At 46.3% G+C, this 13,433-nt stretch overlaps 1 protein-coding gene across 3 annotated transcripts in view; it reads left to right on the forward strand.

The window, feature by feature from the left end:
• The first annotated feature begins 2,616 nt into the window (after nt 1–2,616).
• The window catches only part of NLN (neurolysin), an 80,414-nt gene continuing 69,597 nt past the window's right edge, over nt 2,617–13,433 (forward strand). The window contains exons 1-3 of one of the 3 annotated variants that reach the window (XM_040421352.1): nt 2,617–2,649; nt 4,689–4,945; nt 9,732–9,880. In XM_040421352.1, the coding sequence (XP_040277286.1) occupies nt 4,717–4,945; nt 9,732–9,880 (378 nt within the window). In that variant the 5' untranslated portion in view covers nt 2,617–2,649; nt 4,689–4,716. Of the gene's footprint in view, nt 2,650–2,717; nt 2,862–4,012; nt 4,134–4,688; nt 4,946–9,731; nt 9,881–13,433 lie in introns of those variants that run through there. The other 2 variants (XM_040421349.1, XM_040421351.1) reach the window with 2 other exon arrangements.

Here is a 13,433-nt window from a genome sequence, read left to right on the forward strand (position 1 = left end):
AGTCACCTCTATGTGCATCCAGCAACCAATAAGAGGAGGAGCCCGCACACCTATATGTACCACCTAACCAAGGCGGTCTGTTTGATAGAAAGGGCAAAAGTGCACAGAAATGCTACTCCAATCTCAGACATTGGAGGCATATACAGTCAGGTCCATAAATATTGGGACATCAACACAATTCTAACATTTTTGGCTCTATACACCACCACAATAGATTTGAAATGAAACGAACAAGATGTGCTTTAACTGCAGACTGTCAGCTTTAATTTGAGGGTATTCACATCCAAATCAGGTGAACGGTGTAGGAACTACAACAGTTTGCATATGTGCCTCCCACTTGTTAAGGAACCAAAGGTAATGGGACAGAATAATAATTATACATCAAACTTTCACTTTTTAATACTTGGTTGCAAATCCTTTGTAGTCAATTACAGCCTGAAGTCTGGAACGCATAGACATCACCAGACGCTGGGTTTCATCCCTGGTGATGCTCTGCCAGGCCTCTACTGCAACTGTCTTCAGTTCCTGCTTGTTCTTGGGGCATTTTCCCTTCAGTTTTGTCTTCAGCAAGTAAAATGCATGCTCAATCGGATTCAGTTCAGGTGATTGACTTGGCCATTGCAGAACATTCCACTTCTTTCCCTTAAAAAACTCTTTGGTTGCTTTTGCAGTATGCTTTGGGTCATTGTCCATCTGCATTGTTAAGCGCCGTCCAATGAGTTCTGAAGCATTTGGCTTAATATGAGCAGATAATATTGTCCGAAACACTTCAGAATTCATCCTGCTGCTTTTGTCAGCAGTCACATGTTCAATAAATACAAGAGAACCAGTTCCATTGACAGCCATACATGCCCACGCCATGACACTACCACCACCATGCTTCACTGATGAGGTGGTATGCTTAGGATCATGAGAAGTTCCTTTCCTTCTCCATACTCTTCTCTTCCCATCACTCTGGTACAAGTTGATCTTGGTCTCATCTGTCCATAGGATGTTGTTCCAGAACTGTGAAGGCTTTTTTAGATGTCATTTGGCAAACTCTAATCTGGCCTTCCTGTTTTTGAGGCTCACCAATGGTTTACATCTTGTGGTGAACCCTCTGTATTCACTCTGGTGAAGTCTTCTCTTGATTGTTGACTTTGACACACATACACCTACCTCCTGGAGAGTGTTCTTGATCTGGCCAACTGTTGTGAAGGGTGTTTTCTTCACCAGGGACAGAACTCTTCGGTCATCCACCACAGTTGTTTTCTATGGTCTTCTGGGTCTTTTGGTGTTGCTGAGCTCACCGGTGCGTTCCTTCTTTTTAAGAATGTTCCAAACAGTTGTTTTGGCCATGCCTAATGTTTTTGCTATCTCTCTGATGGGTTTGTTTTGTTTTTTCAGCCTAATGATGGCTTGCTTCACTGATAGTGACAGCTCTTTGGATCTTATCTTGAGAGTTGACAGCAACAGATTCCAAATGCAAATAGCACACTGGAAATGAACTCTGGACCTTTTATCTGCTCATTGTAATTGGGATAATGAGGGAATAACACACCTGGCCATGGAACAGCTGAGAAGCCAATTGTCCCATTACTTTTGGTCCCTTAACAAGTGGGAGGCACATATGCAAACTGTTGTAATTCCTACACCGTTCACCTGATTTGGATGTAAATACCCTCAAATTAAAGCTGACAGTCTGCAGGTAAAGCACATCTTGTTCGTTTCATTTCAAATCCATTGTGGTGGTGTATAGGGGCAAATATGTTAGAATTGTGTCGATGTCCCAATATTTATGGACCTGACTGTAGCTAAGATATGCACCCAATGTCTGATAGGTGCGGGACCCTTACTGAGAACAGAGTGCGCAAAGTGCCTGAAGTGCAGCCACCCTCTATTCATTCCTATGGCAGCGCCGAAAATAGCCGAGCGGCACACTCGGCTACTTTCAGATGTCCCATTGAAATGCATGTGAAGTGCATTGCGCCGTTCCTTTAATTTCTATGGGACTGACGGAAATAATCAAGCCAGCATTTTGCTATTTTTATCACTCTTATAAGAATGAATGGAGGGTAGCCGCACATGCATGGTGCGCCCTCCGGGACTTTGCGGGCTCCGTTCTCAGTATAGGTGCTAGCGATATGCCCCCAATGTCTGACATGGGTCAACCCTAAGGCTGAGAGCATTAGATCTTTATGTACCTGGCTGGGTGGCTCCCAGGGCATCATCCCACCGGGAAGTTTTCCTGTAGGGTCTATGGCCAGTCCACCCTTGGCTGTAGCAGTCTCAACCAAATGTTGACAGCGGGGGACCCTATAAGCAGATAAGTATGCACCCCTCTGCAGGTCCAGACAGGAGAGGGGAGGGATGGGGTCTGCCAAAAGTTTTGCTATGGTGCACTGATTTCTGTTTATGAAATGAAGCAAATTCTGGCAGAAGTCCTCTGCTTATCTGCTCCTATTTTGTAACATTTCACCGCTATACTGACCTCTACCACTAGAGGGCGTGCTATTCCGGGTCCTGCCAACTGGACTGACAACTAGGCAGCGCCCGCTTCTGTTCTTCTGCAGCCATATTAACTGAGGGCAACATTGTGTGTGGGCAGTGACGTTGGAGGAGGGCGCTGGTTATCAGCTTGTATTACAGGTTTCTGGCGGAGCATCAAGGGTACGGCGTCGTGAATGTGGAAGCTGCTGTGAAGACCACAGCACAACAGGGCGGCTGCATATATTGTTTGCACTGGTTACTAGGGGACTTGCCCATAAGAAATATGTCTGCCATCACGTCCTTGACATGTGGTTGGTAGCCATGCCTGGGAGTGCACACTGAGCTGTCCTGGTCATGCTTGCAGCACGTCTGTGTGTGTTCACCTTCTGCAGGTACCGACATGTCATTCATGTACTACTCCCCATCTCAATGGGGCAGGTGGATGATGGGGCTTGTAGTTGCCAATGACAGATCAAGGCTTAGGCTAGTATTGTATGCTGGGACTTGTAGTACTCTATACCTGGGCAGCCAGTGATGACATGTTATTGTATGCTGGGACTTGTAGTACTATATACCTGGGCAGCCAGTGATGACATGTAATTGTATGCTGGGACTTGTAGTACTCTATACCTGGGCAGCCAGTAATGACATGTTATTGTATGCTGGGACTTGTAGTACTATATACCTGGGCAGCCAGTGATGACATGTCATTGTATGCTGGGACTTGTAGTACTATATACCTGGGCAGCCAGTGATGACATGTCATTATATGCTGAGACTTGTGGTACTATATACCTGGGCAGCCAGTGATGACATGTCATTGTATGCTGGGACTTGTAGTACTATATACCTGCACACCCAGTGATTTGACATTTGTATGCTGAGACTTGTAGTACTATATACATGGATCTCCAGTGTGGACGTATTGTATGCTGGGACTTGTAGTACTATATACCTGGGCACCCAGTGATCATATCTTATTGTTTGCTGAGACTTGTAGTACTATATACCTGGGCAGCCAGTGATCATACCTGCACACCCAGTGATTTGACATTTGTATGCTGAGACTTGTAGTACTATATACATGGATCTCCAGTGTGGACGTATTGTAAGCTGGGACTTGTAGTGCGATACGCCTTGGTTTGACATCTTATTTATTGTATGCCGGCACTTTTTCCGTATAAAACAATCTGGTTATTTTATGCTGGGACTTCTAGTTCTACATAGTGGGCCATTTCTAGGACTTGTAGTTAGTTAATATTGTGCATTTAGTGGGTGAAACCAGTTATTCTATTCTGGGACTTGTAGTGCTGATTGCTCGGACTACAGAAGCGGACTGCTCCAGGGTCTTAAAAGGAAAGCTTATGTTATTTGCTCAATTATCGGTAACAATAAAATGTACTTTTATGTAATTATTGCTTTTTTTGTTTTGTTTTTACAGGTGAATCATTTTAAAGGGGCTATCAGTGACCTCTCCTCAGGATAGGTGATCAGTATCAAATCGGTGCGTGCTGATCTGCAGTCCGCGGCACGGCCACCACACACTGGACGAGGCCTGCTATTCAGTTTCTGTTGTGGAGTGGCTTCTGAAAACAGCTGATTGTTGGGGGTGCCGGGTGTCGGACCCCCATGATTCTGATATTGTTGACCTATCCTGAGGCTAGGTGATCAATTTATCCAGACTGGAAAACCCTATTAAATCAATGTTCTATAACTAACTGCGCAATAATTTGCGACTTTTCACACGTCTCATCACTTTTTAAAAGTGGGGCTTAGTGGAGGAGGTGTGGCCTATACAGCCCGTCAGAATCTGACCTAAATAATATTTCAAACCTGCGGCTGCTCATAGATAGCGTAGATTTGAAAGTCAGGCCGACGGACTTTACACTAAGGGCTCATTCAAACGGCAATTTGGCGGAACGGGTGCGGACCCATTCATTTCAACGAGGCCGCAAAAGATGCGTACAGCTGTCCGCGGTTCCGTGGCTCCGCAGAAAAGATAGAGCATGTCCTATTCTCGTCCACAATCGCGGACAAGAATAGGCATTTTCTATTATAGTTGCGGCCATGTGCGGTCCGCAAATTGCGGAACGCACATGGCCGGTATCCGTGTTTTGCGGATCTGCAAAGCACTACAGCAGTCTGAATGGGCCCTAAGACTGGCGCTTGGTAAATGTATGTTATTAATGTCACTATTATTCTTCCATTTTCATCGACAGGTCACAGAGCAGAAGATTTCTGTTTAAAATGACAGTGGGGTCCGAACTTCCCAGAGCCATGAGAATGGCTTCTAATATGGCGGCCAATAAGAATCTTCTGCAGTGGGACTTGTCTCCAGAGGATATTCACTCCAGGACCGAGACGCTCATAGCGAGGACTAAGAGTGTATACGATGCAGTCGCTGCTCTGGAGGTCGAGAAAGTCACCTATGAAAACACTGTCAAAGTTTTAGCCGACCTGGAGTTAGAATATGCAGGTAAAGGTTCTTTACATCCACGCAACCAGATGTATTTTGTGGTCTGCAAAACGCGGATCTGCAAAAAAATACGGATGACATTTGTGACGTCCGTGTTGCATCTGTTTTTTTTTTTTTTGCAGACCCATTGTAATAATGCCTATCCGTGTCTGCAAAACGGACAAGAATAGGACATGTTCTATCTTTTTTGCGGAACAGACATACGGATGCGGACAGCACATGGTGTGCTGTCGGCATTTTTTGCGGTCCTAATGAAAAAATGCGGATCGGATGCGGAGCAAAAATATGGTTGTGTGAATGGGGCCTAAAGGGGGTGTCCTGTATATTTTATATCAGGGGAGCCTTCCAGCAGCCTGATTAAATAATGAAGCCACTTCCTGGCCCGCTCCATTCTAATGCCGCAGTTACTTTCTCTTCCTCGGGCTGCAGTCAGTGATGTGTTGCTGTGGCTGCAGCAGTGACATCCTGTATACTACAGAGGCCAGTGGTTAGCTGCAGTAGTGTAAGGGACACCAACCACTGCAGCCAAAACAATAACGTCACTGGCTGCGGCCCAGGGAAGGGTGGAGCTGGGAAGGGAAGTGTAAAGGTGTTTTCAGGAGAAAGATATTGATGACCTATCCTCCGGATAGGTCATCAGTAGGGATGAGCGAATCGAATTTGGATGAAACATCCGAAGTCGATTCACATAACACTTCGTTTCAATACTGTACGGAGCAAGCGCTCCATACAGTACTAGAATGTATTGGCTCTGATGAGCCAAAGTTATTACTTCGCGAAGTCCCGCGAGACCACGTAATAACTTCATAAATTGATTTCTACTGTAAAAAAATATTTCCCGAACTCGGGTTTGGTTCCAAGTAGTACCACGTTATTACGTGAAGTCTCGCGAGACATCGTAAAGTAATAACTTCAGCTCATAAGAGCCAATGCATTCTAATACTGTACAGAGTGCTCACGCCATACAGTATTGAAACAAAGTTTTATGCGAATCGACTTCGGATGTTTCATCCGAAGTCGATTCGCTCATCCCTAGTGTTGTGGAAATTTTATTAGGATGTGTATTTAATATATTGTGTATTGTCATCATGTCCCTCAGTGTCAGGGTAAACCATTGGAGTGGATATCTTCCCGTGTATGTCCTGTCACAGCTGCTGGGCGCAGAGGTCTCTGTCGGCGAATGGTCCATGTGCTAAGCACTGGGCTGTGGGCCGGGGAAGACTGATGTGTTCAGCAGAGCAGTGTTTTGTTGGCTGATGTATGGACGCCGGCTAGGGCCCCCGCGCAAGACGCGGATTTATTGGCTTGGCGTGGATGTATTCGTTAAGAGAACAATATATGAAAGGAACGTGCGTTTTTTGTCTCTAGTGCGCCTGATCAGCCGCTGGAGATAATGACATTGTCCTGTAAATAAACATGCATGAGGATCATAGTAATTTTATCTGGCATTGATCACTGAGCAAGGCTGGATAAAATTAGCTCCAGTGCTAATGGTAGGTTATAGTATACATGTGTTTGTTAGCTAGCTAGGTTATTCTAAATGATGGTGTCTTGTCTTCCTGTATGTCATCACTTCCTGTATGTCATCACTTCCTGTATGTCATCACTTCCTGTATGTCATCACTTCCTGTATCCTTGTCTTGGGCCAGCCCCTTTTACACCTTTCGTTAGTAAATAAAAGACACAGACTGATCAGGGCAGAGGGGGAGTTGCTCAGAATTTCAATCAAGATGGTAGCACCTGGGTCTGTCTCTGACTGCGGCTGAGGGAAAAGGAGTTTCACCTTTTTCCTTACACAAACTTTGATGCGAGCAGATTACATCTATAAATTTTTCTATAACACTAGTCATCAGTATCTGATCAATAAGAGTCCCAACTCCTGGCACGCCTGTCGCCCTCCTCACAGCACCATACATTGTATAGTGGCTGTGTTTGGTATTGCAGGCCAGGATCATTCACTTGAATGGGGCTGAGCTTTACATAGGACATGTGACCAATGAGCGTGACGTCACTGGCGTAGGAAGAGGTTGTGACCCTCACCAGAGCACCGTGGTCTCTTCTAACAGCAGGGGTGCCAGGAGTCAGCCCCCCACCGATTAGAAATTTATGACTTTAAGTATTTTTATTATATTATCAGGTTTCCAGCAGTAATAAAAATTTTTGGTGGCCACTGTTTTATTACAGTTCAGTGTAAGCCTCCTCTCCTGGCAGCTGCAAGATGCCAACATTTTAATATTTAATTCTATGGGGCAGATTTACCAATACTGTCTAAGAGTTAATCGGGGTAATGTATCAAACGTCACATAGAAAAGTTGGCAATTTTGGTGCAAGTCCCAATTTGTGCCAAAATGTGTGACTTTTCTACTTAAGTTAAAGGGGTTATTCACCTCTGGGGAGCTTTTTTACTTTTTGTACCCCCTAGTGTGGCCGGCCCTGCAGTGGTAGTCATACCAACCTGATGCCTGCTGCTGGGTTCTGGCTCCATGGCTTCCCCACCAGCTCTGCAGGTCCCGGGTTCCCCTACGTCAGGTACTTTTTGTAAAGGTCCACATACCTGAGTCTGCTGTAGGATGAAGGTCCGAGCTGCAGAACAAAAAAATATATAAGGAGGGACAACACCTAATCTTCTTTCTGCCAATTAAACAGTAAGAATGTCCTTTCAGTGCCCCCTAACCATAATGATGCCCCTTTAATGCCCCTCAGACAGTATGATATCCCTTTAGTGCTCCACAGAGTATGATACCCCTAAGTGATCCCACACATTATGATGCTCCTTAGTGCCCCTAAAACATTGTGATGCCTCCTTAGTTCCTCCTCACAGAGTATGATACCCAAAGTGCCCCCTCACAGTAGTAATGCCCTCTTTGTGCCCCCTTCATAGTAATAATCCCCACTGTGCCTCCTTCACAGTAATAATGCCCCTAATAATAGTAATTCCCATTGTACCCCCTTCAAAGTAATAATGCCCATTATGCCCCCTTAATAGTAATAATGCTCATTGTGCCCCCTTATTTATTTATTTATATAGCACTACTATATTCCGCAGCGCTTTACAGACATTATCATCCAACTGTCCCCAATCGGGCTCACAATCTAAGTTCCCTATCAGTATGTCTTTGGAGTGTGGGAGGAAACCGGAGAACCCGGAGGAAACCCATGCAAACATGGGGAGAACATACAAACTCCATGCAGATGTTGTCCTTGCTCGGATTCAAACCTAGGACCCCAGCGCTGCAAGACACCAGTGCTAACCACTGAGCCACCGTGCTGCCCACCTTAGTAGTAATGCCCATTTTGCCCCTTAGTAGTAATGCCCATTGTCCCCCCTTTACAGTAATAATGCCCATTGTGCCCCCTTTACAGTAATAATGCCCTCTGTCCCCCCTTCATATTAGTAATGCCCTCTGTGCACTGTGCCCCCTTCATAGTAGTAATGACCATTGTGCCCCCTCCATAGAAGAAATGCCCATTGTGCCCTCTCCAGAGTAGAAATGCCTATTGTGCCCCCTCTATGTCAAAAAACAAAAACACAGTACCTACTCACCTTGTCCCGTTCCTGAAGCTCACAGTCCTCTCTCCCCTGCAGACATAGATCGCTCTGCAGCAATGTGTGGGTGGGGCGTATGCTTATTTCCGGGCTGCAGGCTCTGCCCACACAGGCTGGCAGCGCGATCTGTGCCTACAGGCTGAATGCGGGGAGAAGTCTTCCTGCTTCACCCTTCAGAGCGCCGCCGGCCTGAAGGAGGGGAGGAGCGCTGGGAGCTGAGCGGTGAGTGACAAGACCCAGCGCCCTGCGCTCCAGCAATGAGCGCTTCCATCTGTATTGATGGAAGCCCTCATTGCTTCTGGACTCTGGCACCCCCTGAGAGCCGGCACCCGGATGCATGCAGGGGTCCGGACAGCTGGCAACCGGGGTCCGGATTCCGACCACAGTCCGCCAGTTGAGTACCCCTGCCCTACGTCAACATCCGGTTTGATGCCGTGACCGCTACAGCCAATGACTGACCGCATCGGTCATGTGTCACCCATTCTTCATGACATGACACATCACTGCTCTCACATGACCCACTTTAAATTGGATGTTGACTCAGGGAGACCCGGCGAGACAGAGATGGAGCGGGAACCCAGCGGTAGGGATCAGGTGAGTGGGATTCCTATTGCGGGTCCAGCCACACTGCGGGTGTCTGTAGAAAAGGTCTCCAGCGGTGAACACGCCCTTTAAAGCTGTTTTAAACCGCTCTAGTCATTTTTGAAAAATGTTGGCTATGTTAATTAGTTTTACACTAGTTTATCGCTGCAACTTTTTTTTTTTTTTTTAAAGTCCCTAAAAAAAAAGCTGCAAAGTCACTTCAGTAAGGGGGTGGCATAAAAAAAACTGATGGTAGGGGATTTATCATGAGCGTAATAAAGTCCGTTTTTCTGGTGTTTGCACTTGCGTACTTTGTGCCAGATTTATCAAATGTCTAACATTGATTGAAAAAATGACTCCTGATAAATTCGTCCTTCTTTAGTCTATTGAGAGGATTTGGGTGCCTGACTATATATATCATTAATTAGTGCAGAATTTAAAACAAAACGGTGCTCGTTGGGTGGACATCCACATTTAGCAGCTTCATTCATGCATTATATTTGAATGTTTTTTTTAAATGTCATGACGTTGTCACCTGTTCTAGTCCTCTCCATAGCATGTTCTGTTACATGTGATGATGGCGTTTTTCTTTTGCCTCTTGACACATCTTGGGCTTCTTTCCGCTTCCATTACTTCTGAACTATGGTCCCTCAACAGTGGAGCGAATCATGCTAGATTTTCCTCAGCACGTGTCCCCCAGCCGAGCGGTGCGGATGGCCAGCACACAAGCCGATAAAAGCCTGTCTGATTTTGATGTTGAAATGAATATGAGGGAAGATGTATTTAGAAGAATTCTCCATTTTCATGTGAGTACAGTATCTGGGGTTCGTGACTCCTTAATCGGTTTTAGTCTGATATGGTGACATTGAGGGTGGGTTCACATCACGTTTTATGCCTCTGTTTGACGTATACGTTAGGAAAAAAAAAAGCAGCACACCACGTTCTTGTATCCTGCACAGTCCGGGAAAAAACCCCCAAAAAAACCTTATACTTTTTTTAAAATTTTTTATACAAGCTCTATGGTGAACGGATGCCACTGTATGGCATCAGTCTGAGGCATCCGTTTAACGTATATGTTTTTTCTCGCTCGTATCATTGGGGAACACCGGATACCATGAGGTATAGCTGCTGCTGCCACTAGGAGGCGACACTAGGCAAAAAAGTGTTAGCTCCTCCTCTCAGCTATACCCCTCCTGCACACACTGAGCTAATCAGTTTTAGCTTAGTGTCTGTAGGAGGCAGACCTCACTTGTCATTTTTCGTAGTTTTTTTAACTTTTTTTCTCTTTAGTTACGGGAAACAGAGGGCATACCTCTTTATTTACCCGGGGAGGAAGGCCTATGTCGGTTCCCTCACCGCCCAACCTCCCCCAAGAAGGCAAAGTGGACCAGGGCAGCCCAGCTCCCCTGCATCCCACCAGCCATGGGGTCACCTGCATGTCTGCGTTCCCCCAAGTGGATCATTGGCGCTAACAGTTAACACTGTGACAGCTTCAGCATTGCCTCTCTCAGGACATAAAGTACTGTCTCTGACATGTCTAGTTGTAGCGGACATACCTATTCAGGGCACATACTGTGAATTGACTAAATTTTTCCTCTCCAGATGAGCGGTTGTGCTGTCACTTGTTGTCACCGCTAATGGAGGATTCGTGGCTGGAACGCAACACCCTTTCTACTCCGTGCCTTTTCACAAAGCGATTAGTTACTCTCACCCAAGCTACCCTTTTCCGTCTACCCGACCAGTATCCATATTCCGTGGGTTGGCGTCTTATTGCTCTGGAGCGCCCGCACTGCTGCTACTTTTTACTATATGACTTTTTTTCTCTAATACTTCTGTGGAGTTGGACATCGCCACTACCCTCCCCTTAGGGTGGAGTATTCTCCCATCTCTGGCCACTTTGGACATTCCTCTGGGTGGGAGTTGCTCTCTGACGAGTCTACGCACCCCCAACGTTTCTGGCGTGGGCATTTCTTCAACCCACTGTTAGGTCCATTCACACATCCGTGTGCGTTTTGCGGATCTGCGGATCTGCAATACACGGACACCGGCAATGTGTGTTCCGGATTTAGCGGACCGCACATCGCCGGCACTACAATAGAAAATGCCTAATCTTGTCCGCAATTGCGGACAAGAATAGGACATGTTCTATTTTTTTCGGGAATGGAATTGCGGACCCGGAAGTGCGGATCCGCATTTCCGGATCCGGGCAGCACATCGTGTGGCCCCATAGAAATGAATGGGTCTGCAATTCCGTTCCGCAAAATGCGGAACAGAATTGCGGACGTGTGATTGGAGCCTTGACCAGTCCAGTCAGGTTGGTCTGTGAAGTGTCAGACGGCTTCTTTTACGACGAGCCTCTGCGGCCTTGGGGGCATCCTCCTACCATATTACTTCTTCTTTGGGAGTTTTTTCTCTTTTTGCAGAGCTGTACACAGCGGTTCCTAATCTGCTTGCAGGAGTGTACTCATAGCTACATCCCTAGATGCTCCTGGGGAGCGTCTATGCTCTCACTTGTTGTAGCCCGCTCTCTTTTCCCAGTGCAGCTGCTCTGTCTCTGCTTTGCTTCCTTAGCCTGTCTAGCGTCAGTCATGATATTGTCCTGGACCCAGCATCTGGCAGTCCTCCTTTTGTCTAGTGACGGACATTCATGTGGCTGTACTCTTATGCAAAATTTCTCTCTGTAGCATGGCTGGGATCTTACCGGTCCCTGAAGAAGCAGTTTTTTTTACCCTCTCAGTCCTCTCACCGTTCGAGCATGGTTTTTTTCTGGTCAGTTCCTGCAATGGGTTCCCATTGTGGCTTATATCTCCCGTGGCCATCCCTACTTTCTCTTTCATGTTGGCCCAGAGAGGTCTCCTCTCTTACTCGGGAGGCCTCTCCAGGACTGGTCCTCTGCCTTCTGCCCAGCTGGTTCCTTCCTGGCTACCATGTTTTTTTCTCTGTTGAAATCTCCCTTCCTGGTACTTAAACATTTGGTCGAGTTTTGTCGGGGTCCTTCTGTCACTATGTACCCGGATTCGGCAGACCCATTTCTATTGGGTGAACCTCCCTCGCTTTCCGCGGGGCCTATTGTCATGCATACCTCCCTGGCCTTCCATTCCGGACTTCAGCACCAGTTCTGTGGTCCTCAATACTCAGAGGTACTTCCCAGAAATCATGCTTATTCGTCAGAGAGCCATAGCCTTCTTGTGGATATTTTGTTCTGCTATCCACATCTTCTGCCCGTTGGCTTAGTTTAACTGGGCATCCTTAGTTTAACTGCATCCTTTACGCTCTGTGGCTGGCCGTCCTGGTTCATGCTCTTCCTGTCCTTTTCTGGGTTCCTGTGCATCCTTTCTCCGCAGTTCTGATGGCCAGCCTTAGTTTTGCTTTGGTCTTTTGCCCCCCCCCCCCATTGTACTGCTTTGGAACGTATCCTGTGTCCCCCAATGATATGAGCGAGAAAATAGGATTTTTTGTGCTTACCTGTAAAATCCTTTTCTTGCTGAGTTCATTGGGCGACACAGCACCCACCCAGTAAGTACATTGCTGGATCTTCCAGATGGTTCCTACCTGTCCTCGGTTCTGACCCATCTTCACTTCTGTTCTGGTTCTTGCTTTCGGTTGGATTCTCCTGGCTGCTCCTACTGCTTTTGTACGAAACGGATTAGCTCAGTGTGTGCAGGAGGGACATAGCTGAGAAAAGGAGCTGACACCTTTTTGCCTAGTGTCGCCTCCTAGTGGCAGAAGCAGCTATACCCCATGGTCTCCTGTGTCCCCCAATGAACTCATCGAGAAAAGGATTTTACACATAAGCACAAAAAATCCTATTTTTGTATACTTTAAAAGGATGGGAAAAGCGTGATGTGAACCTAAGTCTAGATCTATTGGTGATTGAAAGGCTGCTGTGTGCACTACAGCTTGTCGTTCACCATACTGAGGGGGCGCTGTCCTCATGAATGCACTGGACTGTGTGACCTGTGTATTCTTTCAGTGTTCCTAGTAGTCAAACAGCATCACTTTTTTTGCCCATTTTAATAGTTTATAAACCAGTTGTGTACAAATATGAAAGCAGAAAAACAGTAGTAGGGGGGGGGGGAGGAAGAAGAGGGGAAGGTGGGAGAACACTGACTTATAGGGGTTGTGCCACTAAAAATGTTCAGATTCTTCGAACCAGCACCTGGCTCTGAATACTTTTGTAATTGCATGTGATTAAAAATGTAGTACAGCCACTGAGCTATTCAATAAAATGTATCTGTATAGCGCCACCTGCTGTTTGGTTTTTTTCTTACTTCTTTTCCACCTCACTGAGGTGGTCACACACGCTTAGTTTAAATCATCAACTGCCACCAGCCATATCTTCTGTTAGAAGCTGTGACG

This window comes from Bufo bufo, chromosome 2 (genome assembly GCF_905171765.1).
Source record: "Bufo bufo chromosome 2, aBufBuf1.1, whole genome shotgun sequence".
NCBI classification, from domain to species: domain Eukaryota; kingdom Metazoa; phylum Chordata; class Amphibia; order Anura; family Bufonidae; genus Bufo; species Bufo bufo.